Genomic DNA, 26587 nt, shown 5'->3' with positions numbered 1-26587 from the left:
TCGTGGGAAGTCATCAGGCCGGCTTCATGGAGGGACGGTCTACGACGGACCAGATATTCACATTGCGGCAAATCCTCTAAAAATGCCGTGAACACCAAGTCCCTACGCATCATCTATTCATCGACTTCAAAGCCGCATACGACACGATCGACCGTGACGAGCTATGGAAAATCATGGACGAGAACGGCTTTTCCGGGAAGCTGATCAGACTGATCAAGGCGACGATGGATGGAACGCAGTGCTGTGTGCGGATTTCGGGTGAATTGTCGAGTTCATTCGAATCGCGCAGGGGGCTTCGACAAGGTGATGGTCTATCCTGCATGATGTTCAACGTGGCGCTAGAAGGTGTTATTCGACGAGCGGTGGGCGAAATGCGGGGCACGATTTTCAACAGATCCAGTCAACTTATCTGCTTTGCCGATGACATTGATATAGTCGGCAGATCATCTGCGGCGGTGGAGGAGATCTACCGCAAACTGAAACGCGAAGCAGGAAGGATTGGGTTGATGATTAATACGTCCAAGACGAAGTACATGCTGGCCTGCGGATCCGAGACCGACCGAACCCGCTTGTCCAGTAATAACAAGGTCACGATCGACGGCGACGAGCTGGAGATAGTCGAAGACTTTGTCTATCTCGGCTCACTGGTGACCGCAGACAATGACACCAGCCGTGAGATCCGGAGGCGAATTATCAGCGGAAGTCGTGCCTACTATGGACTCCACAAGCAACTGCGGTCGAGAAGACTTAGCCCTCGCACGAAGTGTAACCTGTATATGACGCTCATCAGACCGGTTGTTCTCTACGGGCACGAGACATGGATATTGCTCGAGGAGGACCTGCGTACACTCGGAGTATTCGAGCGACGAGTGTTAAGAACCATCTTTGGCGGCGTACAGGAGAACGGAGTGTGGAGGCGAAGGATGAACCACGATTCTACGGCGAACCCAGTATCCAGAAGGTGGTGAAGGCTGGCCGGATACGCTGGGCGGGACATGTTGCGAGAATGCCGGACGACTGTCCTGCAAAACAGGTGTTCGCTGCGAATCCGGTAGGAACAAGACGAGCGGGGGCGCAACGAGCGAGGTGGTTAGACCAAGTGGAGCGTGATCTGGCGAACGTGGGGTGCCCGAGGAATTGGAGAACGGTTGCCATGGACCGAGTGAATTTTAGGAATTATGTTCGTCAAGTTATGTCGTGAGACGAAATACTATGTAAATAAATAAAATCCTGACAGCGCTAGCTAAATGTTCTGGGGATTTTGAAGCTGTAGTGAAGATACTGGGAAATTTTCGGGCGAAGAGATCGCAGATTCCACGGTTAGAGTTCGCCGTTATGCCGTCCAGAAACATGTTTGAAGGTATACCAGGTTCTTTCCGCTGACTATTTACGTGTTTCCAAAACACGTAAGACTTGAGGTTACGTTGTACGCGACGTACACAGTAAATGAAAATTACCGAATTCGGTAATTTTTTTACCGAAATCCTAACATGTGTAAATCGTTAAACTGTTCGGTAATTTTTTCGGTAAAAAATAAACGAACATCGGTAAATCGACTCTTCATTTACCGATGTTCGTTTATTTTTTACCGAAAAAATTACCGAACAGTTTAACGATTTACACATGTTAGGATTTCGGTAAAAAAATTACCGAACTCGGTAATTTTCGTTTACTGTGTAGGTAGTTATGGTAACAACGTTAACTGGCTTTTTTTATAAACGGAGTTAAATTTACGATATAGCTATATCCTTAGTGTAGGATGACTTTTGCTTCTTGTAGTTTCGAAGAGCACATCATTTTGCCGTCTTCAGTTGTCGCAGTTCAGTCGTGATCCAGGGGATTCGCATTTTTCCGCCGCTAAAGCGTTTTGGAACGTGGCGATCGATGACATAATTCAGAATGTGTGAAAAGGTATTAGCGGCAGCATTGGGATTTGAAGGTCGCTAGTTTTTCTACTGTAGCGTTCAGCCTAGTTACTTCAAGTGATGCCAATAGAGCAGGGTCATGCGGGACTAATTTAACAAGCGGTGCAGGAGCGAATTCGATGATCGGTGAACGAGATCCATCATTGAAAAAGCAGAGATCCAGCGTACGACCGTATTCGTTCACCACGCCGTTGATCTGGCGCAAGGTCGCGGAACTCAGGGAGTCCAATATGATGTTTGAAGGCGCCGAAAAAGTAGAGCGGGCTGGGTCCGGGTACACAGTAAACGAAAATTACCGAGTTCGGTAATTTTTTTTACCGAAATCCTAACATGTGGAGTTCGTTAAACTGTTCGGTAATTTTTTCATGGCCAAGATGTGACAGCTGTCAAATATTACGGACCTTTTTCGGTGAAAAATACCGAAACTCGGCTGATCATGTCTAAGTTCATCTGTCAAAATATTGACAGTTGTCAACGTGACAGCTCGTTATATTACCGATCAACCGGTATTGTTGAACCGAAATGCCTGTAATTAACACCGAAAAGCCGGTAATGTTCAACCGAAAAGCAATAAAAGCTCAGTAATGTATACCGAACAACCAGTAGAGTTAACCGAAACACCAGTAGTTATTACCGAAATACCTTAAATTATTACCGAATACCTGTAATTATTATTGAAATACTTGTAAATATTACCGAAATACCGTGTTTTTTTTTTTACCGAAAAGCTGTTAAAGTTCGGTAATATTTACCGAACAACCGGTAAATTTTACCGAAAGCTCGGTAGTTTTTACCGAAATTTCTGCAATTATTACCGAAATGTCGGTAATATTTACCGAAAATTGTAAAATTTTCGGTGATGTTAATCAATTTATTGGTTTATCGGTGGACGTTATGTTCTTTTATTAGGAACATTCAAGATTATGCAAATTACATATGTGTTAAAATTAGAAGAAATCAAAAGACCTTGAAATTAAGCGATTTTCATCACACGTCATGAATTTGTTTAGCACCGATCAACTATTTTAAAGTAAGGCTGTCAGAAAGAGTTAACCCCACCACCCCAAAGTAGTTGATAAAGTGTGGTTTTTCCAGCAAGTGTGGCTTGCAGTGAGAACGATTGATCGTTGATGACATGTGATGAAAATGCTTCTGAATCAAATTCTACTCGATCATTTTCAAGGTCTTTTGATTTCTTCTAATTTTTAACACATCTGTAATTTTCATAATCTTGAATGTTCTTAATAAAAGAACATAACTTTCATCGATATGGCCAATAAATTGATTAACATAACCGAAAATATTACAGTTTTCGGTAAACGTTACCGGTATTTCGATAATATTACAAAAAATCCGGTAAAAGGTAATTGTGAGAATTAATATAAAACAACTAAAGTTATATGGTTATGTTTCTGAATAAACATTTGCCTTTATTTATGTGTATGAAACTGCATGTTGCGGCCGCCACTATATTAATTCCCATTCCGGTAGTGGTGTCTGTGGGACACCATAAGACGAGCTATTCGTTCTGTCCAAATAGCTCGTCTTATGGTGTCCCACATCTTCCTTCTTCTCCGAAAAAAAATAAGAGAAAAAAAAAATCACAAAGTGTATTCGTATTTTAACGAAACCCTCAATGTTTTCACCGTATTCACTTTATTTACTTGTTGTTTAATTCCACGTACTTTTAATAGCTTTAGTCACACATTTTTTTTTTTTTTAGTTATCGTAAGCGTATAGGTACTTGAAAAAAAATCTGAAGATTCATACTTCTTTGTTCATCGATAAAGCTGAAATCTCAGTGAAAATTTTTCTCAGTGTCAATAAGATTATTTACTTCTTTTTCAAATGTGTTTCTAGATAAATTCCTTTTATTCTTGTACAATCTTTTTTAAGCGTGTGCGATTTGCCAAAGATAAACAAACCATCTGAAATCTTCGGAACCCATCTGATTAGTCTGAGCTTCAAACAATTAAACCCGGCAATTCAATCAACAAGCTACAATCAGCGTTTGAAACAACTTTATGCGGTCACTCGATGGTTATTGCCGTATCCGTCGACTACGGGAGGCTACGCCTAAATATTGAGTGAAGCCCTAGTGATTCAAGTGATTTGTGAAGCCACCCAGAAGAAAACGAAAAAAAACAATTTTTCCTACTTTTGCCAAACATAGGAGCCAGTCCTGGACTTATCACCGAAAATTGTTTCTTTTTAGGGGACATTGTTCGAGTTCGAGATGTTTATCGGCTCATCTCAGTTAAAAGTCATTTGACTTTTAACGTACTCGCATTTGCCAATGTAGTTAGTGTTTGTGAACCAAAACGCTTAAATTTTCGTTATTTCTTTTTAGGCTTCGTTTTTGGACATCGTCGTTCAAATAATGTGGTGATAAATCAAGAATGTTATAGCTTCGAATTATCATGGCAGGATTATTTCATCGCATGTCAACGTTTCCACAGCATTCCTTACAAAATAGGCTGGTGGTTATTTGATGACTTTGTGAACAGCAATGATGAAAATGAATTAACGTTACTACTGAATTGAATTCTCCATCCGGAGAGTAGGGCTAAGAGACGATTGTTCTCGAGAACGTAGTTCAGAGTTGCACTCCATTCCGGATCAACGTCTCCATCGCAAATCATCCACGAAGTAACAATGCGACTAAGCAACTTATTCGGTTCGGTTTGAATGGTTTGTCTTAGCGATAGAAGTGCTACTTTCGAACCCGAACATTAGACAAATGAGGTTCAATTATACTACTCCCACGCGTTTCTGGAGCTGAACTGCCAATTCCAGACATTTTCCGACTTGTTTAATGTTCTGTTGGTATCCGAGAACCAAAAACCTTGGGACGTAGCACTTGACTTCGTTGCGATCGATCGGAAATACCATGACAGTATCAACACGAATGCTCGATCGATCGTGCAAACTCTGAAAATATTCACTGAAATACGCGACCGTTTAATGGAGTAAAACCATAATCGAATACGTTTCAGTAATACGCCCGCAAGAGCTACATGGGGATTCGAGTTCTACATTGTCGTATCCAAGTTTACAACTCCAACAACAACGAAAAGTACTCAATGACAGAAGAACAGTACACGACTCTCATTCGTAGGATTTCCAAACTTATAAGTCGTAGTACACCTAAACATCAGCAAGCACGCATTAACTGAACTCCCACCCGATAGGGAATCGTTTGTGTTGAATTTCACCAACGCAAATCGCTGAACAGAACTTACCCTCGTGGATCGAACAAGAGAGTTTTTTTTTTTAGCATTGAAACAGCAGTATCCCAAACTATTTTCCTAACTGAACTTGGATTGGATTTAGCAGAATTATATTGAATTCGACGAAATTACTATTCCGATAGACATCTATAATTTCTAATACTCCTAGTGGCACAAGTAATTCAACCTGACGTGTAAATCCAAACCATCACCAGAACGGTTCCGAATTTGTTTGAAAATAAACAGTACACTAGATATTCAGTCTTGAATGTAGCTTCTGGCGGAAGAAAGCCGCAGGGTTAGCAATGGATATGACACGAACGAGAAGTTCTAAAGCTTATCAAACAATCTACTAAAAAGGGTGGTTGTATTTGGGTAAAACATTAACACTGTTTCGCAGTAACTTCGTCTCTGCATCTTGACGATGCCTTCAAGCCGCTTCAGCCAGCAGAAGGTTTCCGCCTGTGACCAATTTCGGAAACGGATAGCAATGTATATCAATATTTATCACAAAAAAGTAACAAAGTTCTGTTCGAACCGCTAATCAGGCTGAAGTACAAGATGGAGATGGTGTTGGTGTAACACGTCATAACTATATCCGTGAATGGAACTATAAATCGAGTAAGTATACGTTGGGCTGTTCCTGCTGCACTCAATCGTTAAGAAGCGCAGATCTCATGTTCCACAAGATGGGTGATGTTTTCACTTCTATGAATTTATAGTTTAAACCCCCAGGGATTACAGAAGCTTTAGAGCTCTCATGCAAGGCAAAATATCAAGCACATGATATATCTTAGACTACACCAATGATCCCGTCGATTCTGTAGTTAGGTTCGAAACTACGCTTATTCTTAAGATCATTAGATGTTTTGTAAATTCAAAGCTTGTCTTTATCAATGCTACGTCTAGTATCCTGGCACATTACCAAAATTCAGCGCGTTTTATCGCTCATGAAAAGTGCTTATACATTTCTGTAATTCTCATTTTATTGAATTGTTTAGCCTAAAATGTATTCGAAGATTTATGTTTTATCAACATCCTGCTGCAGAATAGCACCAGTTATTATCAAAACTAGTGATTGAGAAAGTCTTTCATATAACATATAAAGCGAAACCTAAGGAACGTTCTTTGCTTTTTTAACTATGCATTTCAATTACGATTGACTTGTACAAAAATGTTTCCAAAAAAGACAAAACATCTTGACACTCAACCAGACTACGAAAACCGTCGAATATCGTTTTTTTTTGCTCAAATTAGTTTATGCTCGCTCGGGAAGCGGATGATAAACTTTGTAGAAATGCGTAGCATTTCTGAACCCGGACTCGTCAAGCTCATGTTCTCATATCGAGCTAAGCCCCGAATTTTGAAAAACTAGTATCGTTTCAAGTTTCGATCGTTCAGCTACTAGATTCGAATCAAGACTCAAGCGTTATAATTTAATTCAACCATCGTCCATGACTACAGATTAATTAGGATTTCAGGTGTAAACCTCATCGCCGGGTTTCAAATTTAGATTTAACTCAGATTGAAAGCTTTTGGCTTTAGAGCTCATGTCTACCAGTTTACTTTGCACAAGTTTCAGGTTCAGTTCAATGCGTCAAATTGGAGATTCCAGTTTCATATTACAGATTCACATGTGTTTCAGATTGCTTTACAGATACGCGCCAAAGCAATTGTGATCATATCTCAACAATAACAGGCGGAAGTCCACATCGCGCCAATCTTTTTTTCATTTTATCAGGCGGAAGTCCACATCACGCCAATCAACAACTTTTACCTCTTTTTACTCAGGCGGAAGTCCACATCGCGCCAAGCAACTTTTTCCATTTCAACAGGCGGAAGTCCACATCTCGCCAAACAACAACTTTTTCATTTGAACAGGCGGAAGTCCACATCGCGCCAAGCAACTTTTTCCATTTCAACAGGCGGAAGTCCACATCGCGCCAATCAACAACTTGTATTTCTTTTTAATCCGGCGGAAGTCCACATCGCGCCAAGAAACTTTTTCCATTTCAACAGGCGGAAGTCCACATCTCGCCAAACAACAACTTTTTCATTTGAACAGGCGGAAGTCCACATCTCGCCAAACATTTTTTTCCTTTAAATAGGCGGAAGTCCACATCGCGCCAAAACAACTTTTATCTCTATTTAATTAGGCGGAAGTCCACATCGCGCCAAACAACTTTTTTTATTTCAACAGGCGGAAGTCCACATCGCGCCTAACAACAACTTTTATTTCATTTGATCAGGCTTTTTTTTAACATTCAAACATACTTTTATTATTTCTGATTATATTCAATGTTCGTTTCCTTGTAGCTGGATCAGGCAATAAAAATTCGCTGCAGCACTTTTTTTTACTTTTCAACAGAAAAATGAGCACTTTATGAAAAGATTAGTTATCGTTTATTATGAAAATTCGTGCCGGAACCTAACAAAATCAAAAAAGCTATTGTTTCATTGGTTAGGCATGCCCAGTTTGGTGAAACTTGTTAACTTATCCAATGCAAAACTCTCTCTAAGACTTAAGAGTTTTAAGAATGATCATACTAATAAAAAAAATTTGATGCCTGCTCACTAGTCGGTGATTTAATCAGATCATTTTAACATTTGAGCGCTTTTTTAATTTTTGTTTTTCCCTGGGGTGGAAACCTGGCCCCGTAGACAGATTTTATTTCACCATGGGGCAGTCATTTTAGAGTCCACTATTTTGTCTGAAATCCTCCCTATAATCATAATGGTAATGCTATTTTCTTATAAGAAAAATCATACATAACTTTGTTAAAGAAGCAACAACTCAGATAATTCATTAGAACATATTAACGTCTCCCGGAGGGAAACTATATAATTATTTGAAAACTTATGACGCACCATGAAATCAAAATGGCTTCCTCAAACGTTTGAATCTCCTCTTTTAATCTTTAGTTCTGTTTTATTTGCTCCTTGTAAATGGAACAAACCTGGCAGGATAGCCAATTGTGCGGCCCAGTCGGGTCAGAGTGTTTATTCCCGGGAAAACACATCGCTTACCTGGAGATAACCTGGACATTCTGGATCAAGACCGCTTGGGTTACGCGTCACTGTCGAAGGCCGTGGTCGTCGCGCGCGGCGTGCTGGATCTCGACTGGCGACGATGATGTGAGTGAATGTGTGCGTGAGAGCCGAACGCATTTGATGACGTATTGCCGAGGGGCGTCTTTATGGTCGAATGGTTGCATTGTGTAATTGTCTATTTGTAATTATTCGTTCTGTCCAAATAGCTCGTCTTATGGTGTCCCACACGCCTCACACGCTCCAGCTGGACGAATCCTATTGCAGCAAGTGTGACGGCTTTGCTGATTTTAGTGAGAGTGATGGGGCACCATTAACTATTTCATACTTACCATTAATTTGACGCTGAAATAAACAAATCCACCAACAATTCCACGCACGCGAACCGACGAACATGGCGACCCTTGCTTGCTAAATAATTTGGCGGACGGCTTCTCGAGCACACGATTGAACACGGTTGCAAAAGCGAGAAGGAGAATGAGAAATACTGCCATCGAATTTTGACGTTTGTCTTGAAAGAAACGATATTTTCCGTTTTACTTTACAGTTTTCGGCGTTGTTTACCGAAAATATATTGCAAATTGATTTGTTTACATATAAACTATCGAGCTTCGGTAATTCTAGATGTGAATTAATGAAGATCTGTAAAAATAGACGTCAGTTTATTCAATTACCGAAAATTTTCGAATTACAGAACTGTTTCTGTAAAATAAATTACCGAACTCGGTAATTTTCGTTTACTGTGTACAGAAAGCTGCTATGGTTGGAGCACCACTTCAAACCAAGCAATTGAAGTCGCCAATGACAAGTCATCTTCTGGAGCGCAGAAAGAACTAACTTCGAAGATGCAGCGAGAAAACGACTCAGCGAGGGCAACATCTCTTGAGCGACCGGGTGGCAGGTACAGTACACATTAGACTGCCCCAGATTTGTATGGGGAATTCAAAACCTGTGAAATGTTATGCGCTGCAGGCCAAAATTGATCCTAGGCCTAGTACAAGATCTCATGCCAAATTTTGGCCAGATCGGATCATGGGAAGGGGTCGCTCAACGAGCCAGAAGTTTATATGGGATTTTGAGACTTTTTGTTTGGGAGAAACATGAAAAACGAGTATTTCATCAATAACTTTGGTTCCCGTCGGCCGATTTCTTTCAAAAACAGGTTTTCTTAAAGCCTAAACTATGAAAAATATTTCATCCGAAGACTGCATATCGATAAGAGTTAAGATAAAAATGTTAAAAGGCTTCAAAAATGGGCTAACTTTTTTAAGGATGGTATTCATCACTGTTAATAAGTCGGGGCGGTCGAACATATTGACCAAAGTTATTGATGAAATACTCGTTTTTCATGTTTCTCTCAAACAAAATGTCTCAAAATCCCATATAAACTTCAGGCTCGTTGAGCGATCCCTTCCCCTTCCGATCTGGCCCAAATTTGGCATGAGATCTTGTACTAGGCCTAAGATCAATTTTAGCCTGCAGTGCATAACTTTTTCAAAAGGTGGGTCATTTGGGGCACTCTAGTACACATACGTACAATTTCCTATCTACAAGATCAATGCGAATCCATACAAATTCCAGATCGCACCAGGAATTGTTGTCAATGAGCTGCGCTGGGAGATTCGGCCTGTTACGGGCACTACGGTCACAGCGGAACACTGCGTAATCGGGGCCGAAGATCTGACTTGATAGTGTGCGGTCATTCAGCCATGTTTCGGTGAAGGCGATGACGTCATAGCAGGAACACGAAGTTGCGAGCAGGTAGTCGGTCAGGCAGGAATTTATACCCCCGGACATTCTGGTAGTAAAGGGCTGGGACGACTGATGACGCTGGCAGGAATCAGCGCGACTGAGTCGAAGGGCTCAGGGGTCTCCGAAGTGTCCAGCTCTTTGCGTCCCGGTGCAGAAACCCCAGAATAGTTTAAGATGTTCTCATTGGGCGGGTGGTTGCCGAAGTAATACTGACTGGAGTCAGCGCTGTTGGTACGACTGGAAACCGAAAAAGCGTCACGGGCGATACGGGCCGGAGTCAGGTATATTGAAACAGCTGGGGTTCGAAATTTCGTCACGCAGTGGAAAAGTTCCGATTTATACTTGCCTGTCGTTGCGGGCTGAAGAACCTCGTTGCCGCTCGGTAAATATAAGATGTCAAATTGATCCATTACCGAAAATTTTCGAATTATACAACTGGTTCTGTAAAATAAATTACCGAACTCGATAATTTTCGTTTACTGTGCACCTAACGTTCCAGTGAGAGAGCTGTGCTAGATTTGGACTACATGTTTGAAATCTATTTTTTTCTAGAAGCTATCGATCTTCGTCTATAATTCTATTTTTTTGTTGCGTAAATAGCTGTGAGAAGCTGACGCTGAAAAGGAAATGTTGGTAGAGGGATCAGGGGAAAAATTTTAGAGTAGGCAGCTTAGAATAGTGAGCGATCTTTAGACGTTGGTTATACCATCCTGCACTTCCTAAAGTCCACTTAGGATGAATATGAACTTAATACAGAACAAGATAGTAAACTAACCCCTCATGATACCAGCAAAGTTCACGCATTTAAAAAAATTTAAACATTGCAGTACACATCATCGAGCTATTATGACATAAAAACACTTGATAACGTTTTTCGAATTTTAAACCTTCGCGTTCGGAAGATTTCGAAGAACTCCTATCTCAGAAGTAAACGACTCAAAATTATATTGTAGGATTTCTTCAGCCGTACTCGTTGTTTAACTTAAGGCTGCACTTTCGATAGCTGCTCTGCAAGTTTCCATGTGTTTTTTCTTCAACGCTCTGGTTTCGAATATCATCTCACAAGATGAACAGCTTTCTACACGTTTCTATAAAAAATAGAGTAAATGTTAGTTGTCTTCCTTGAGCAATTTAGATTTTTTTGTCATTATTTAAGAAGTGTTCAGCCACAGGCTGGATCACCTCTGGAAAAGTGAGAAATTAACAACGTAAAATGTTACCCTTTTTGCTCTTGCTACACCCATCAATTCGCCGGGTACAGGTTTCACCCTCACATTTGTACGCATACTGTGAGCTTGATACATGTGCTTGTTATAGGTCATATGGTGACGTCGGTCTCTGCCACAGCAAAAATAATTCTCCCTGGGTAGAAAAAAATTTTTTCAACGGTCATTGAAATCCACATGAGGTAGCGTATATCTTCCAACCTGTAGGTTATGCAGAGATGATTGTCCAAAGATTCTTGTGTGGTGTGTGCAGTTAAGCAACGGCCGCATTCTAAATGCTTGGGATTCTCATGACGCTTTCTGTGAGCATCTAACGCAGACTGCGACGGTGATACGTCCAAACAGATATCACAAATGAAGCGCTTTTGAATCTGTAATTTTGTAAAAAAAATCAAGTTTGAATTTTTTATTCGAAATTTAACGTCTTACCCCGTGATCCTTCTCGATGTGATCGATAAGCACTTCCTTCTTGCTGAAGTCCCTCGAACAGTATTCACAGGTTCTTCGCGTCTTCTCGTGTACAGTTGCGACGTGTTTCTTCAAATAACTTTCGACGTAGAATACCTTCTCACATATCGTACAGGTATAGGTTTTTTCTTTTGTGTGAATATTCATGTGGTTTGTCATAGTATTTTTCCTAGAATTTTAAAAAGAAAATTAATACTAAATTAAGTTAACATAAATGTTTGCTTACCGCGCGAAAATCAAGTCGCATACGTTGCATTTGAACGAATTAGTTTTGGCGTGCTGATTGCGCACATGGTGCCTTACATATTCCCTTTTGACTGCCGTATAGTCGCAATACTCGCAGCGGAATATCGGTTTGCCTTCGTGTAGCAGCAAGTGGCTTTTGAGGTCACTGGCCGTTTTGAATTGGCTGCCACAGTATTCGCACGTGAACAGCCGGTGGTTGGCTCTGTGGGCGAGATATTCCCGGGACTCGGAAAACACCTCCGTGCAACCGGACTCTCGACAGACGAATCGTTTTATTTCCTTCTTTAGATGAGTCTTTCCGTGCCTTTGAAATTTTCGCTTGTACGTAGTTTTAAAATCACAATTGGGACATTCATAAACAGTTTTCATCTTTTTAGGTGCGTTTTTGGATCGATCTATTTTTCGTTTTACTTTGACCTTAGGCGTGTGTTTGGCGCTCGTTTCCGATTCGTTTTCCGAGAATTCTCGATCTTCTGCAAGATCATCGAAATTGTCATTCCGCGGGGAATGCGATTCTGTACTATGTCCGTCCATCAGTGCTTCCATAGGATCTAGTTTTATAACCAATTCAGTAGTTCCAAATGATTCTGGAATTATTTCCGATAAAGACTCGAAATCATCAGCATCATCCTTGCGCTCCTTCTTGATTCCTTCTGAATGCAGTTCGTATTTGGCTGGTAGCTGAGCCAGCCTATAGCTGGGAAACTCATCCAGTAAATCATCGACGGAAGCTTTTTCTTTATTGCACAGATTCAATGTTTGGAGTAATCCCACAACTTCCGGTCGTTTCTGAAACAGATTTTTGATCGGACTGGTGTTAGCTTGTTTCACCTCTACCAATGCTTCCATGAACTGATGGAAAAGAATCATATTTGACCGAAAAGTAATAAAGGACTCCAACGATGTGTAGCACTTTTCACAAACTTGTTGCGGAAACAGATGTTCTACGTTCTGAAAGAAAAGATACAATTTGGGTATATTATTTGACTCAATTGACATAAAGAATAAATCTCACCTTCGGAACAGTATACGCCACTGAATTAATCAACCGATCCACGGTATCGTTCAAATCGGAATTATATTCCTTCAGTGGGATCACCGAACTCACCGGAATCGAATGCAGGCATATTCGGCATACTTCCGGATAGGATGCTAATTCGAACACGACCATTTCAATTGCTTTGATTTAATTGAATTGAATGATTTATTTACTTATAAGTGTACTATTTTTATGATTGCTGTAACACTTCATTGGTCAAGCCGCTTGGGGTGTGCCTAAATCCTTTATATCTATACCTAAACTAATTCTATACTATATTTTAACAAAATTCCAATATCTGGGGTGTTATCGAGAAAAACCTCTTTTCCTTCAGTATTTGTAAACATGCACATAAACAAGCCGGATGCCGAGTGTGGACCATGATGAATCTAGTATGGTGGTCTCACATGCCGAATCGCACGTTCAGCCATATTGAAAAAGTTTTGACAGCTAACTGAAAGCTGGGTTTTATTAATAGTTTATTTTCTTAATTACAAAAAACTCCGCGCTCTTCGGATGCTCCAAAATAGCTGTGATTAACCGTGATAATAAGAAGGATCTTTTAAGGTTGCACCAATTAACCATAATCCTATACCGGATGTTGATGGATTTTTTCGCTTCTATATGGATTATATTTGCAAAAATCATGACGAAATCTTTATCTGAGCAATATATTGACGATTGGCAGAACTCCGTGTTTGATAAGAATCAGTGCACCTGCATGGCTTCCCAGCCAGTCAGCAGCCCAGCCAACAGCCAGCTGTCAAATTTCGGCAGCGTTTCGCCCCCACCGCCGCATCCAACCCTCGTCTACTTTTTGCCAAAGTGAGACCACCATATCTAGATTCATCATGGTCCACACTAGGAGACCTAGACGGTTCGTCTCGAGACGGTCTCAATGTCTCCCGTTTTCTTCAGGAGATCCTGAGAGTGTCCTAGGTTTCCAACAACAACGACAGCCACCAAAAATCCGTCTCGCAACAAAAATCGAGCATTCGTCGAATAGTGTGGACTTTTTCGGATAATGCATGTTATTGGTAGATGTTGTCGAACCCACTGTGCCAAGAACCTGATGAGTGAGTTTCGGCGACTTCATCGAACGATCACCTAGGAAATGGGAGAAACAAACAAACAGAGAGCCGTCAGATAGAGTAGGGAATATTAAAAACGTGTTTCGATTAGTCGGATTAGAAATACTTACTCGCTAGAACCACATTTTCTGAAAATCACAAAATTACACTTTCCCTCAGCCACTGCCTCGCAGAACAGTTTATTTACATTAGTGCTAAATAGTTAATCTACACTTTAAAAAGGAAACTAGAGAAAAAGTTTACCTTTACACGGTAAGAACACAGATAAATTACATCTGAAATAGACAGATTGAATGCTTTTAGGTTAACTACATATATGATCGTGAATTTCTAGACCATCAGGTAGATTAGCTAACCATCGAGCCCCGTTTGAAATTGTGTGGAAATATACCACTAACGCACACTTTAATTGTAAGTCACCATATAAATCACCTTATTATCAGACACTTGTAATGAATTCAATATACTTGCAGTTTGAAGCATCAGCTATTAAAAATCGGTGTTTTGCATCAACGTTATCCACAACAATCTTCAAAAATTAAATGGTTACCATGCCCAACACTCAAGGCGATGCACTATCTAATAAATGCCCATCAACCGAGGCCACTGGGGCTGAGAAACCTGCGCACAACTGCTTCATGTGCAGTCGTTCGGACAGCGCTGACAATCTTGTCGGCTGTGACAGTTGCTCTGCATGGGCTCACTATGACTGTGCTGGAGTTTCCGGATCGATCGAGGCAACAGACAGAACCTGGAGGTGTAATGATTGTTCTAATAAGGAAAAGGTTTTGAAGAATCCATCACAAACACGTTCGCGGAGCAGTAGACGATCGTTACGCGTGGATGAGAATCTTCAGTTGCTAGAAGAGCAACAGCGAATAGAGTTACAGGCGCTAGCGGAAGAGGAAGAAGATAGGAAAGCCTTCCGTCAGAAACGGTTGAAAATTCAGCAAGATTATCTTAAGCAACGCTTCATCGTTCAACGAGATGGCTCCACGAGCGATGGAAGTGTTTCCAGCGGTGGGAGAAGTAGGCGGATTGTTGAGAGATGGTTGACACAGGAACCTGTGCAAATAACAGCAGAACGCGTGAAAGCATGGGAGTTTCCACTGCAGCCTACGAACTCTGACCCAACGCCACCCACAACGACAGCTTCTACACTATTGCGAAAGGAGAACGCAGCCGTTCATATGGGAAGTCCCCCCACCATACCGCTCGTACCAAAGTCTGCATCAACCCCCTATCCTAGCACTAATCAACCTACCATCCCTGCCGTCGTTCTTCCCAGTATGTACGGTAGTTTGTCCGACTTGCGGATGAGACCATTACTTACCACTGAAACTAGTGGATCTCGGTTGGTACCGAGGGTGAGCTTACCCGAAAACTTTGCATCTCGATTGCCACCGGTGAGCTCAAGTGCTACGCATTTCGCCGAACCACCATCGTTGAGTCTCACTGAGTTGGCAGAACACCTACCGTATTTCACAAGCAAAAGTACCCAATGCACAAACATGTCAGGCGCACCAGTATCAATCCATGGTTTGTCAGGAATTTCAGGAATGGGAGATCCCGTTTATTCCTTGGATGATCGAAGACCTCTGTCTGCTATAACCGAAGAACCAAGTCCTTATATGCATTCGGTAGCACCCTCTTCAGAGGTTTGTTCACAGATTCGTGCATCCGGAGAGCCTATTTACTGTTCCCGAGACCCTCACGTAGCGCCTTCCAGATATTTACCGGTGTCGTCAGCTCCGAGTCGTAGCTACGATCCGAAAGAGACATTCTATCCCGTTCCATTTAGGCATGCTTCGTTCGTCACTAATCCGTCTCATATTCCTGTTGACAATACCGCCCAGGTTACATGGGTCACACAACCAGGGACTTTCGTGCCTATTCCGACAGTTGTAACAGACACCAATTCGTCAGTCCCGAATTTTATCGGCGGACCGAAAAATTTGATTCGTTCTGACGTGCAACCGTTCCACAACTTACCGAAAACGGATGGATCTCCGAACATACTATCGAACATCGATGTTCAACGACCTGAAACGGAATCAACAAGAAATATTTTATCGCATCAAGGTTTCACTAACTCCCAACTAGCTGCACGACAAATCATGAATCGGGAGCTACCCACTTTCGCAGGCAACCCGCACGATTGGCCCTTATTCTTTGGTACATTCAAAAATAGCACAGAATCTTGTGGGTTTACTCATGCTGAAAATCTGGCACGACTGCAACGATGCCTGCAAGGGGAGGCATTAGAGGCTGTAAAAAGTAAACTCCAGTATCCCGACTCGGTTCCGTACATCATGAATACACTTCAAATGCTCTATGGACGCCCGGAGATTCTTCTTTTTTCCATGCTACAAAAACTTCGCCGTGCACCCCCGCCAAAACAAGACAACCTGAAATCGATAATTACGTTTGGACTAGCCGTTAGAAATGCTGTAGACGATATGGCAATTGCAAATTTGGAGGAACATCTATCGAATCCTATGTTGCTACTCGAGCTTGTGGAAAAACTACCAACACCTTTACAAATGGAATGGTCGCGTTTCAAGCGACGATACACCCCCGTTAACATGATGACCTTTAGTGAATTTATGTCTGAGCAGGTCGAAGCAGCTTCGGACGTTGTTATGCCAAACTGTATGTCGTTCAGTACAGAGAAGGCAGTTAAATCGGTGCGCGACAAACATAAACTCAACATCCACATAGAAAACTCGGAACACGATGATTCAGAAGGGGTTCAAATTTCACATAAGCGGTGTGTTTACTGTTCTGATCCAAACCACGAAGTGATCCACTGTGTGCAATTTCAGACCCTAGACTTGGATGGGAGGTGGAAGGCGGTCAAGCAAAGGGGAATGTGTTCATTATGCTTAATACCACACAAAAATGGGCCTTGCCGCTCCAGGAGAGTATGTGGCATTAATGGCTGCAAGACTAGACACCACGCATTGTTGCATCCCGTCGCCTCTAAAAGTACACGTAATGCTGCTGAACCATCAGAAGAACGGGGTGAGACTTCCATCCTTAATCATCATTTCGGTACATCCTTTGTTCTTTTCCGATACCTACCGGTAAATTTACACTGTAACGGAAAAAGAGTGACAACCTTCGCCTTCCTCGATGATGGTTCCTCATCAACTTTAATGGATGCTTCCATCGCAACGGAACTGGGTATCACGGGGCCTGTTGACCCACTGTGGCTAACCTGGACTAGTGACATTTCTCGCGAAGAGAAGGGATCCATGAGAGTCTCTGTGCAAATCTCTGGCCAGGGTTCTGCAAAACGGTATACGATGAAAGATGTTCGAACTGTCGAGCAATTAAATTTACCCGAACAATCGTTCAATTACGCTGGCATGCAAAAGGATTATCCTCACCTGAAGGGACTTCCCTTCAACAGTTACTCCGGCGTCAGACCAATGCTCATTATTGGAATCGAACATGTGAGTCTTCTAACACCCTTAACCATTCGAGAGGGTCGACAAGACGAACCGATTGCTGCCAAGACACGACTTGGGTGGTGTGTTTACGGTAAGCAGATTAAAACACCCCGCAACGAAGTAACCTTACATGTACACTGGGAGCAGCAATTCGGCAACCAGCAGCTACACGATTTGATGGGCAGTTTTTTTAAACTGGAAGAAACTCTAGTGGTTAAAGAGCCGGACTCAACCTTAGAAAAGGGGGCTTTAGATATTCTCCAGCAAACCACGCGACGACTAGGCAATCGCTTCGAAACCGGACTTCTCTGGAAACACAAACACCGTTGTTTCCCAAACACTTATCCGATGGCGGCACGTCGCGAGGCAAGTCTCAATAAACGTCTACAAAAGGATCCTGAGTTGCACGAAATTGTCCGTACTCAAATAGCAAGCTACTTGGAAAAGGGCTATGCTCATAAAATTACCGATCGAGAATTGACCGAGTCGGACCCAGGTCAAATCTGGTACTTACCACTGGGAATAGTGCGCAACCCCAAAAAACCCACCAAAGTACGCTTGATTTGGGATGCTGCTGCCAAAACGAATGGAGTGTCGCTCAACGACATGTTGATGAAGGGACCGGATATGGTGACGTCGTTGCCAGCTGTACTTGTACGATTTCGCCAACGAAGTGTAGCTATATGCGGTGACATCAAGGAGATGTTCCACCAGGTGAACATCATATCAGAAGACAAGCAAGCCCAGCGGTTCCTTTTTCGCAATCAAACAGATGAAACACCACAAATTTATGTAATGGACGTCGCCACATTTGGTGCCTCCTGTTCTCCCTGCATTGCACAGTATATAAAAAACAGGAATGCCAAAGAACATGCAACACAGTTTCCGCGCGCTGCCGAAGCTATAATCAACAGACACTACGTGGACGACTTCCTTGCTAGCGTTGACACCATTGACGAAGCCATCGAACAGATAAAAGAGGTCAGTCATGTACATGCGTTAGGAGGTTTTGAAATCCGCAACTTTCTTTCGAATGCCTCAGAAGTTCTCGAAAAAATTGGGGCTCCGTACCCTCACAGCTTCAAGCATTTAAACCTGGAACCGGGCGTGGAAGAACCTGAAAAGGCAGAACGGATTTTGGGCATGATGTGGAAACCTTGCCAAGATCTCTTCACGTTTAGCACTACTTTGCAGCCAGCTATTGAGCAGATTTTAAATCCCGAGCGCACACCCACAAAAAGAGAAGTGCTGCGCACCGTTATGAGCCTGTTCGACCCACTAGGACTAATCGCTCACTTTGTGGTCCACGGTAAAATCATCATGCAAGAGCTCTGGAAATATGGATCAGATTGGGATGAAGCTATGCCTGAGGAGCTGCGGGTCAAATGGCACCGTTGGACGGAGCTTTTGGCAAAACTCAACGAAGTAAGCGTCCCTCGCTACTTTTTTCCTGGAATCTCTAGTGCTGATATCAAGGGACTGCAATTGCACGTGTTCGTAGATGCCAGCGAATCAGCATTCGCATGTGTAGCTTACTTGCGACTTATCCATAATAATAGCCCTCTTTGTGCGTTACTTTCAGCAAAGACCAAGGTGGCTCCTTTAAAGCCGATATCAATGCCTCGATCGGAGTTACAAGCAGCTCTTATGGGTGCTCGCATGACGGAGACTTTGTCAGAAACTTTAGAACTTCCAATTGAACGTAAATATCTGTGGACTGATTCACTTACAGTTCTTGCATGGTTACGTTCAGACAGTCGACGCTACCATCAATTTGTGAGCTATCGGGTAGGGGAGATTCTAACTAAAACCTCAATTTGCGAATGGCACTACGTACCTTCCAAACAGAATGTGGCCGATGACGCCACCAAATGGGGAAATGGACCCAATTCCAGTCCTAATAACCGTTGGTTTTCCGGACCGGAATTCCTCAAGCGATCCGAAGATCATTGGCCAGTGAATCGCAAAAATTATCCGCTTCCAGAAGACGAGCTTCGATCTGTGTTCTTACATCATTCTGAAGCTCCATATTCCCTCATCGAGGTTACACGATTTCCGCGGTGGAGTAGACTACTACGGGCTACAGCGAGTTTCTTACGAGCAGTAAAAAGATTTAAAAAGGTCATCATTTCCGGTCCATTTAGCTCGGCCGAACTCATAGAGGCAGAGACTCTACTGTGGAAACAAACTCAACTTGAAGTCTTTCCGGAGGAATATCACATACTTCAAGGCCTCTTGAAAGGAACGAAATCCATCGAAATAACGAGACGGTCTGCAATGAGATTCATCAGAAGTTCCGAATCCCAAATTTACGCGTAGCTGTACGCAGAGTTGCGAGAAACTGCATGGCTTGCCGCATTCGCAACGCACGACCACGCCCTCCAAGGATGGCTCCTCTACCGGCAGTGCGATTGACCCCATACATAAAGCCGTTTACCCACACGGGAGTGGATTATTTTGGTCCACTACACGTGGAAATCGTTTGTAGTCTCTCGACGAGTTCCTGCATCTTAGCAATACGAAGGTTCATTGCGCGCCGCGGCTCACCATCTTCATTTTACTCCGATAATGGTACCAATTTTCGGGGCGCCAGCAACATCCTACGAGATACAATTGAAAATATAAGTAAGGAATGCGCGGTTACATTTACAAACACAGATACCCAATGGTTCTTCAATCCGCCGCTTTCCCCCCATATGGGCGGTGCTTGGGAACGCATGGTGCGTTCAATAAAGGAAGCTATGCAGGCGATTGGTAATCATCAACAACATCCCAGTGACGAAGTACTGGCAACGGTTGCACTGGAGGCAGAAGGAATCGTCAACTCCCGTCCACTAACTTATGTCCCACTCGATCATGCAGATGCGGAAGCCATCACGCCGAATCATTTTCTTCTATACGGAGAAAGGGGTATAACACAACCCCCCAGCATAATTCAATCGGACACGCGTGTATTGCGCGACAGTTGGCGCCTGGCGCAAACGTTAACCGATATTTTCTGGAGTCGATGGATAAAAGAATATTTGCCCACAATTGCACGCAGAACAAAGTGGTTTGACTCGGTAAGACCACTGGAAGCAGGTGACTTGGTAGTGATGGTAAACAAGAACCATCGAAATGGTTGGGAACGTGGACGCATTTTGGATGTTTACAAGGGAACTGACGGTCAAGTGCGACAGGCACTTGTTCGGACAAGCAATGGAATCATTCGCCGCCCAGCCACAGTTTTAGCCCTTCTTGATGTACGAGCAGCACTCCCGACGGATGACCGGAAGTCCCCGAGACTACACGGGGAGGAGAATGTTGTCGAACCCACTGTGCCAAGAACCTGATGAGTGAGTTTCGGCGACTTCATCGAACGATCACCTAGGAAATGGGAGAAACAAACAAACAGAGAGCCGTCAGATAGAGTAGGGAATATTAAAAACGTGTTTCGATTAGTCGGATTAGAAATACTTACTTGCTAGAACCACATTTTCTGAAAATCACAAAATTACACTTTCCCTCAGCCACTGCCTCGCAGAACAGTTTATTTACATTAGTGCTAAATAGTTAATCTACACTTTAAAAAGGAAACTAGAGAAAAAGTTTACCTTTACACGGTAAGAACACAGATAAATTACATCTGAAATAGACAGATTGAATGCTTTTAGGTTAACTACAAGCCTGTTCAACAGGCAATTGCAATTGGTTTCAATCGATTTCGATTGGTAAATGGATGTTCACTCAGCCAATGTTTTGGTCGAAACTAATCCAATTGACGTTCAATGAAGCCAATCGAAATCGATCGAAACCAGTCAAAACCGATCAAGCTAGGAAGCAGGATTCGTTTCGATCGATTTCCATCGCACTAACACATATGTATTTGTTTGCTGTCAAAAACAGCAGATTTGGTTTGTTGTGAAAAAAATATTAGAAGAAATGAAAGCGGTGTCATTCGGTGCGGTGTTTCCTGTCGTGTGCTGAGTCAGTGGTGCAGTGCTAGTCGTGCGGAGTCAGTGGTGCTGATCGGTGGTGCTATGTCAGCCATGCTGGATCGGTGGTGTTGTGCCAGTCATTCTGAGTCGGTATGGCTGTGCCAGGTATTCTGGATTGGTGGTGCTGTGCTAGACGCGCTGGTCTGGTGGTGTCAGACATGCTGGATCTGTGGGGCTGTGCCAGGTATCCTGAGTCGGTGGTGCTGTGCTAGTCGTGCTGGTCCGTGGTGCTCAAAGAGATGTCGGTCGATGTGGCGTCGCTGTTCTGTGCTGTTCTGTTAGGACTCCATTTTCACAATACATCTGTCTGTCGGTCTTGGATTATTATAATAATCAAATAAGAAGTGACCAACTATGTGACTACTATGTAAATAAATAGGAAGTGAAATTTGGTCTATGTTGTGAAATACGATAAAATGTCAAATAAAATATAAAATTTATCGATCCTCTGTATTTTATTTCATAATATCATGATTGTATGTTTTAAAAATAATAATTATTTTCCTATAGCAGCAATTTTTCGCTTTTGTGCTTTTCTTTTCCCTCAAAATTGCTCATTATTTTCTAAACAAATTCCTTTTTAGTATTCTAATATAGTTCGAGTCGAACAACAAACTTTCTAATCTGAAATTTTTCGGACAGCTTGTATACGGGAAAGAATTGCTATTGAGATATGGCCAAAATGATGGATTCATTACAATTTGCCTTGAGTAAACCGCCTTTTCGAATTCTCAACGAAGCTGATAAAGAAAATTACATCTGAAAACACTGCGCCAGTGCGTTAGTATTAGTGTATGGCTGTTCAATCAACAGCCTAATAGAAATCGATCGAAGTCAATTGGAAAAACAGCTGATCAACTGTCAATCCATTTCAATTGATTTCGATTGGGTTTCGTTGAACACACCTTACATATATGATCGTGAATTTCTAGACCATCACACACTCATTTGGCGCAACACCTTAAACTTGTAAAATTGACCCATTATTGCGAACAGCCGAGATCTGTCAAAAAAAGTGTCGTTTCCTCGAGTCAATTTTACACATTATTTAGAAAAGCTGGCTTACTAAATAAAGGGTAGTTTTTTAACTTGTCATTCAGAATATAGAACTCTTTCTGCCGTAACCGATCTCGTTCGACGATTCAATGAATCGGTTAATGCTGAAAGATCAGTTCAATAGATTGAGTTGATTGAATATTTTCCTATTCTATAACAGGAGCATGAAAATGATTCCTTGCCGAATACAGAAATTCAAAACTAACTGATTTGTTTTTATTATTTTCTTTCCATACTTCTGACATTTTAAGGGCTAACATCAAAGGGCTGACATCGCAGAGCGGGCTTCCAAAATAATGTGTAGATTTTACATGCTTACATTACTAATTTTCACCTCTGCTTTGACGTACATGCTGTGTACACTATAAGGGGTACAAGGACTTTACATGAAAAAGGAGTTAACCCAGTCTTTTCCGATAACGGGTCAAAACTACACTATAAGGGGTTGCGCCAGATGAGTGTGCAGGTAGATTAGCTAACCATCGAGCCCCGTTTGAAATTGTGTGGAAATATACCACTAACGCACACTTTAATTGTAAGTCACCATATAAATCACCTTATTATCAGACACTTGTAATGAATTCAATATACTTGCAGTTTGAAGCATCAGCTATTAAAAATCGGTGTTTTGCATCAACGTTATCCACAACAGTAGATGCCAAATCACCTTCCAAAGCTTTAATTAATAATTTATAAACTCCAGCATCGCTTAATAGCTTATTGGCTCAGGCTGATATGAATAAAGCGCTTTTATGATATGATATGATATGATATGAATGCTTTTGCTATTTTCGAGCAGTTTTGTGAGTCAAATACTTCGAATGGCATGTATATTTTTTATCCGGAGCTGGTTGAAAGTAAATGTTCTACTCTGCTTTTTCATATCTAGTTGAGGCATATTCTTCCATATTTTGCCATTCTAAAGTTCGAGCTACGTAAAAGCTATCTATTTTCTTATTCATACCATCTAAGGTTTGTTTTCGAAAACAGTTTCCATTGCATTGGGGTGGTGGCTTTTTCCATCCGGTGGTGGATTTCTGTTGCTGTAGTTACGATTGCAACGGGGTTTGGAAGAGATATCGTTATTTAATGACGAATTCAGAAAATAGACAAATTATCTCACTTTAAGGTTAATTGATCAAGAAAAAAAATTACAGCAAAGTTTACGCATTTAAAAAAAATTAAACATTGTAGAACACATCATCAAGCTATTATGACATTAGAACCCATGATCACGTTTTTCAAATTTTAAACCTTCGCGTCGGAAGATTTCGAAGAACTCATATCTCAGAAGTAAACGCCTCAAAATTATATTGTAGGATTTCTTCAGCTGTCCTCGTTGTTTAACTCAAGTCTGCACTTTCGATAGCTGCTCTGCAAGTTTCCATGTGTTTTTTCTTCAACGCTCTGGTTTCGAATATCATCTCACAAGATGAACAGCTTTCGACACGTTTCTATAAAAAATAGAGTAAATGTTAGTTGTCTTCCTAACACAATTTAGATTTTTTTAGTCATTATTTAAGAAGTGTTCAGCCACAGGCTGGATCACCTCTGGAAAAGTTAAATATTAACAACGTAAATTGTTACCCTTTTTGCTTTTGCTACACCCATCAGTTCGCCGGGTACAGGTTTCACCCTCACATTTGTACGCATACTGTGAGCTAGATACATGTGCTTATTATAGGTCATATGGTGACGTCGGTCTCTGCCACAGCAAAAATAATTCTCCCTGGGTAGAAAAAAAATTTTTTTTCAACGGTCATTGAAATCCACATGAGGTAGCATATATCTTCCAACCTGTAGGTTATGCAGAGATGATTGCCCAAAGCTTCTTGTGTGGTGTGTGCAGTTAAGCAACGGCCGCATTCTAAATGCTTGGGATTCTCATGACGCTTTCTGTGAGCATCTAACGCAGATTGCGACGGTGATACGTCCAAACAGATATCACAATAAAAGCGCTTTTGAATCTGTAATTTTGTAAAAAAAATCAAGTTTGAATTTTTTTTATTCGAAATTTAACGTCTTACCCCGTGATCCTTCTCGATGTGATCGAGAAGCGCGTCCCTCTTGCTGAAGTCCCTCGAACAGTGTTCACAGGTTCTTCGCATCTTCTCGTGTACAGATGCGACGTGCCTTTTCAAATAAGCTTCGACGTAGAATACCCTCTCACATATCGTACAGGTATAGGTTTTTTCTTTTGTGTGAATATTCATGTGGTTTCTCATAGTATTTTTCCTACAATTTAAAAAAGAAAATTAATACTAAATTAAGTTAACATTCTTGTTCGCTTACCGCATGAAAATCAAATCGCATACGTCGCATTTGAATGAATTCGTTTTGGCGTGCTGATCGCGCACATGGTGCCTTATATAATCCTTTTTGACTGCTGTATAGTCGCAATACTCGCAGCGGAATATCGGTTTGCCTTCGTGTAGCAGCAAGTGGCTTTTGATGTCACTGGCCTTTTTGAATTGGCTGCCACAGTATTCGCACGTGAACAACCGGTGGTTGGATCTGTGGGTGAAATATGCCCGGTACTCGGAAAACACCTCCGTGCAACCGGGCTCTAGACAGACGAAACGTTTTTTCTTTTTTAAATGAGTCTTTCCGTGCCTTTCAAGTTTTTGCTTATGCGTAGTTTTAAAATCACAATTGGGACATTCATAAACTTTATAAACAGTTTTCCTCTTTTTAGGTGCGTTTTTGGATCGAATTATTTTTCGTTTTACTTTGACCTTAGGCGTGTGTTTGGCGCTCGTTTCCGATTCGTTTTCCGAGAATTCTCGGTCTTCTGTAAGATCATCGAAATTGTCATTCCGCGGGGAATGCGATTCTGTACTATCCATCAGTGCTTCCATAGGATCTAGTTTTATAACCAATTCAATGGTTTCAAATGGTTCCGGAATTATCTCCGATAAAGACTCGAAATCATCAGCATCATCCTTGCGCTCCTTCTTGATTCCTTCTGAATGCAGTTCGTATTTGGCTGGTAGCTGAGCCAGCCTATAGCTGGGAAACTCATCCAGTAAATCATCGACGGAAGCTTTTTCTTTATTGCAAAGATTCAATGATTGGAGTAATCCCACAACTTCTGGTCGTTTCTGAAACAGATTTTTGATCGGACTGGTGTTAGCTTGTTTCACCTCTACCAATGCTTCCATGAACTGATGGAAAAGAATCATATTTGACCGAAAAGTAATAAAGGACTCCAACGATGTGTAGCACTTTTCACAAACTTGTTGCGGAAACAGATGTTCTAAGTTCTGAAAGAAAAGATACGATTTGGGTATTATATTATTTGACTCAATTGACATAAAGAATAAATCTCACCTTCGGAACAGTATACGCCACTGAATTAATCAACTGGTCCACGGTATCGTTCAATTGGGAATTATATTCCTTCAGTGGGATCATCGAACTCACCGGAATCGAATGCAGGCATATTCGGCATACTTCCGGATAAGATGCAAATTCGAATACGGTCATTTCGATTGCTTCAATTCTGCGAATAATTTCAAGGAAACTGAAATCTAATCGAGATAAACAGTTTTCCCGAGTTTTTTGTATTTACAAACAATGCTCCCTACACTTCTATTTTAGACCGATCATTGCATGAGTTGTTTGAATTCATTACACTGAACCCAAAATCACACTTAAAAAACACTAGACGATTCACTTAAAAGTGAGAACTCAGTGAATTTCTCCATTTCAAGTGGCTCATGTACATTTCACTTGCCTCTCACTTAAGTTTTAAGTGACCGAATCGATATTCACTTACTCATCACTTGAGTTTCAAGTGACCGACACTGAATGTCTCCGATGCTCACTTGAAATTCACTTGACAGGTCACTTAAGCCAATATTCACCTGTCCGTCACTTAAAATTCAAGTGATTTTTGTCATAGCGAATGTTAACAATGTCGGTATTGATTGTTTTATTGTTGTTTGGAAAAGAAACAACAGAGGTTTGTTGAAGTTGGTAGGCGCATGCAGAATTAGAGTAATTTATATGTTTTTAAGCAATTATATTTTTCCATAGATCGACAGGAACATCGTGTGAATCGGATAACACGTC

At 41.6% G+C, this 26587-nt stretch overlaps 2 protein-coding genes across 4 annotated transcripts; both read right to left on the bottom strand.

Moving 5' to 3' along the window:
• Positions 1-10681: 10681 nt before the first annotated feature.
• Positions 10682-14799, bottom strand: LOC129751658 (zinc finger protein 454-like). Of its 3 annotated transcripts, none has more exons than XM_055747295.1 (7): positions 13988-14041; positions 12911-13047; positions 11876-12846; positions 11611-11818; positions 11383-11552; positions 11176-11317; positions 10682-11043 (listed from the first exon to the last, which is right to left on the bottom strand). In XM_055747295.1, exons 1-7 carry the CDS (start codon positions 14028-14030, stop codon positions 10933-10935), a joined length of 1782 nt encoding a protein of 593 aa, XP_055603270.1. In that variant the 5' UTR covers positions 14031-14041; the 3' UTR covers positions 10682-10932. The 3 variants fall into 3 exon arrangements, with proteins under 3 accessions (XP_055603270.1, XP_055603271.1, XP_055603272.1); XM_055747296.1 differs by adding an exon at positions 14136-14799 and having other exon boundaries at positions 10731-11043; positions 12911-14041; XM_055747297.1 differs by having other exon boundaries at positions 10731-11043; positions 12911-14089.
• A 9022-nt stretch (positions 14800-23821) lies between these two features.
• On the bottom strand, positions 23822-26105 carry LOC129757582 (zinc finger protein 816-like). Its single transcript, XM_055754855.1, has 6 exons — positions 25844-26105; positions 24806-25776; positions 24541-24748; positions 24311-24480; positions 24101-24242; positions 23822-23967 (listed from the first exon to the last, which is right to left on the bottom strand). Exons 1-6 carry the CDS (start codon positions 25997-25999, stop codon positions 23857-23859), a joined length of 1758 nt encoding a protein of 585 aa, XP_055610830.1. The 5' UTR covers positions 26000-26105; the 3' UTR covers positions 23822-23856.
• Between the last annotated feature and the right edge of the window lie 482 nt (positions 26106-26587).

Source organism: Uranotaenia lowii, chromosome 3 (genome assembly GCF_029784155.1).
Source record: "Uranotaenia lowii strain MFRU-FL chromosome 3, ASM2978415v1, whole genome shotgun sequence".
In the NCBI taxonomy this organism is placed as follows: Eukaryota; Metazoa; Arthropoda; class Insecta; order Diptera; family Culicidae; genus Uranotaenia; species Uranotaenia lowii.
Note: the sequence above shows the minus strand (reverse complement) of the source record. Positions and strands in the feature narration are given on the sequence as shown.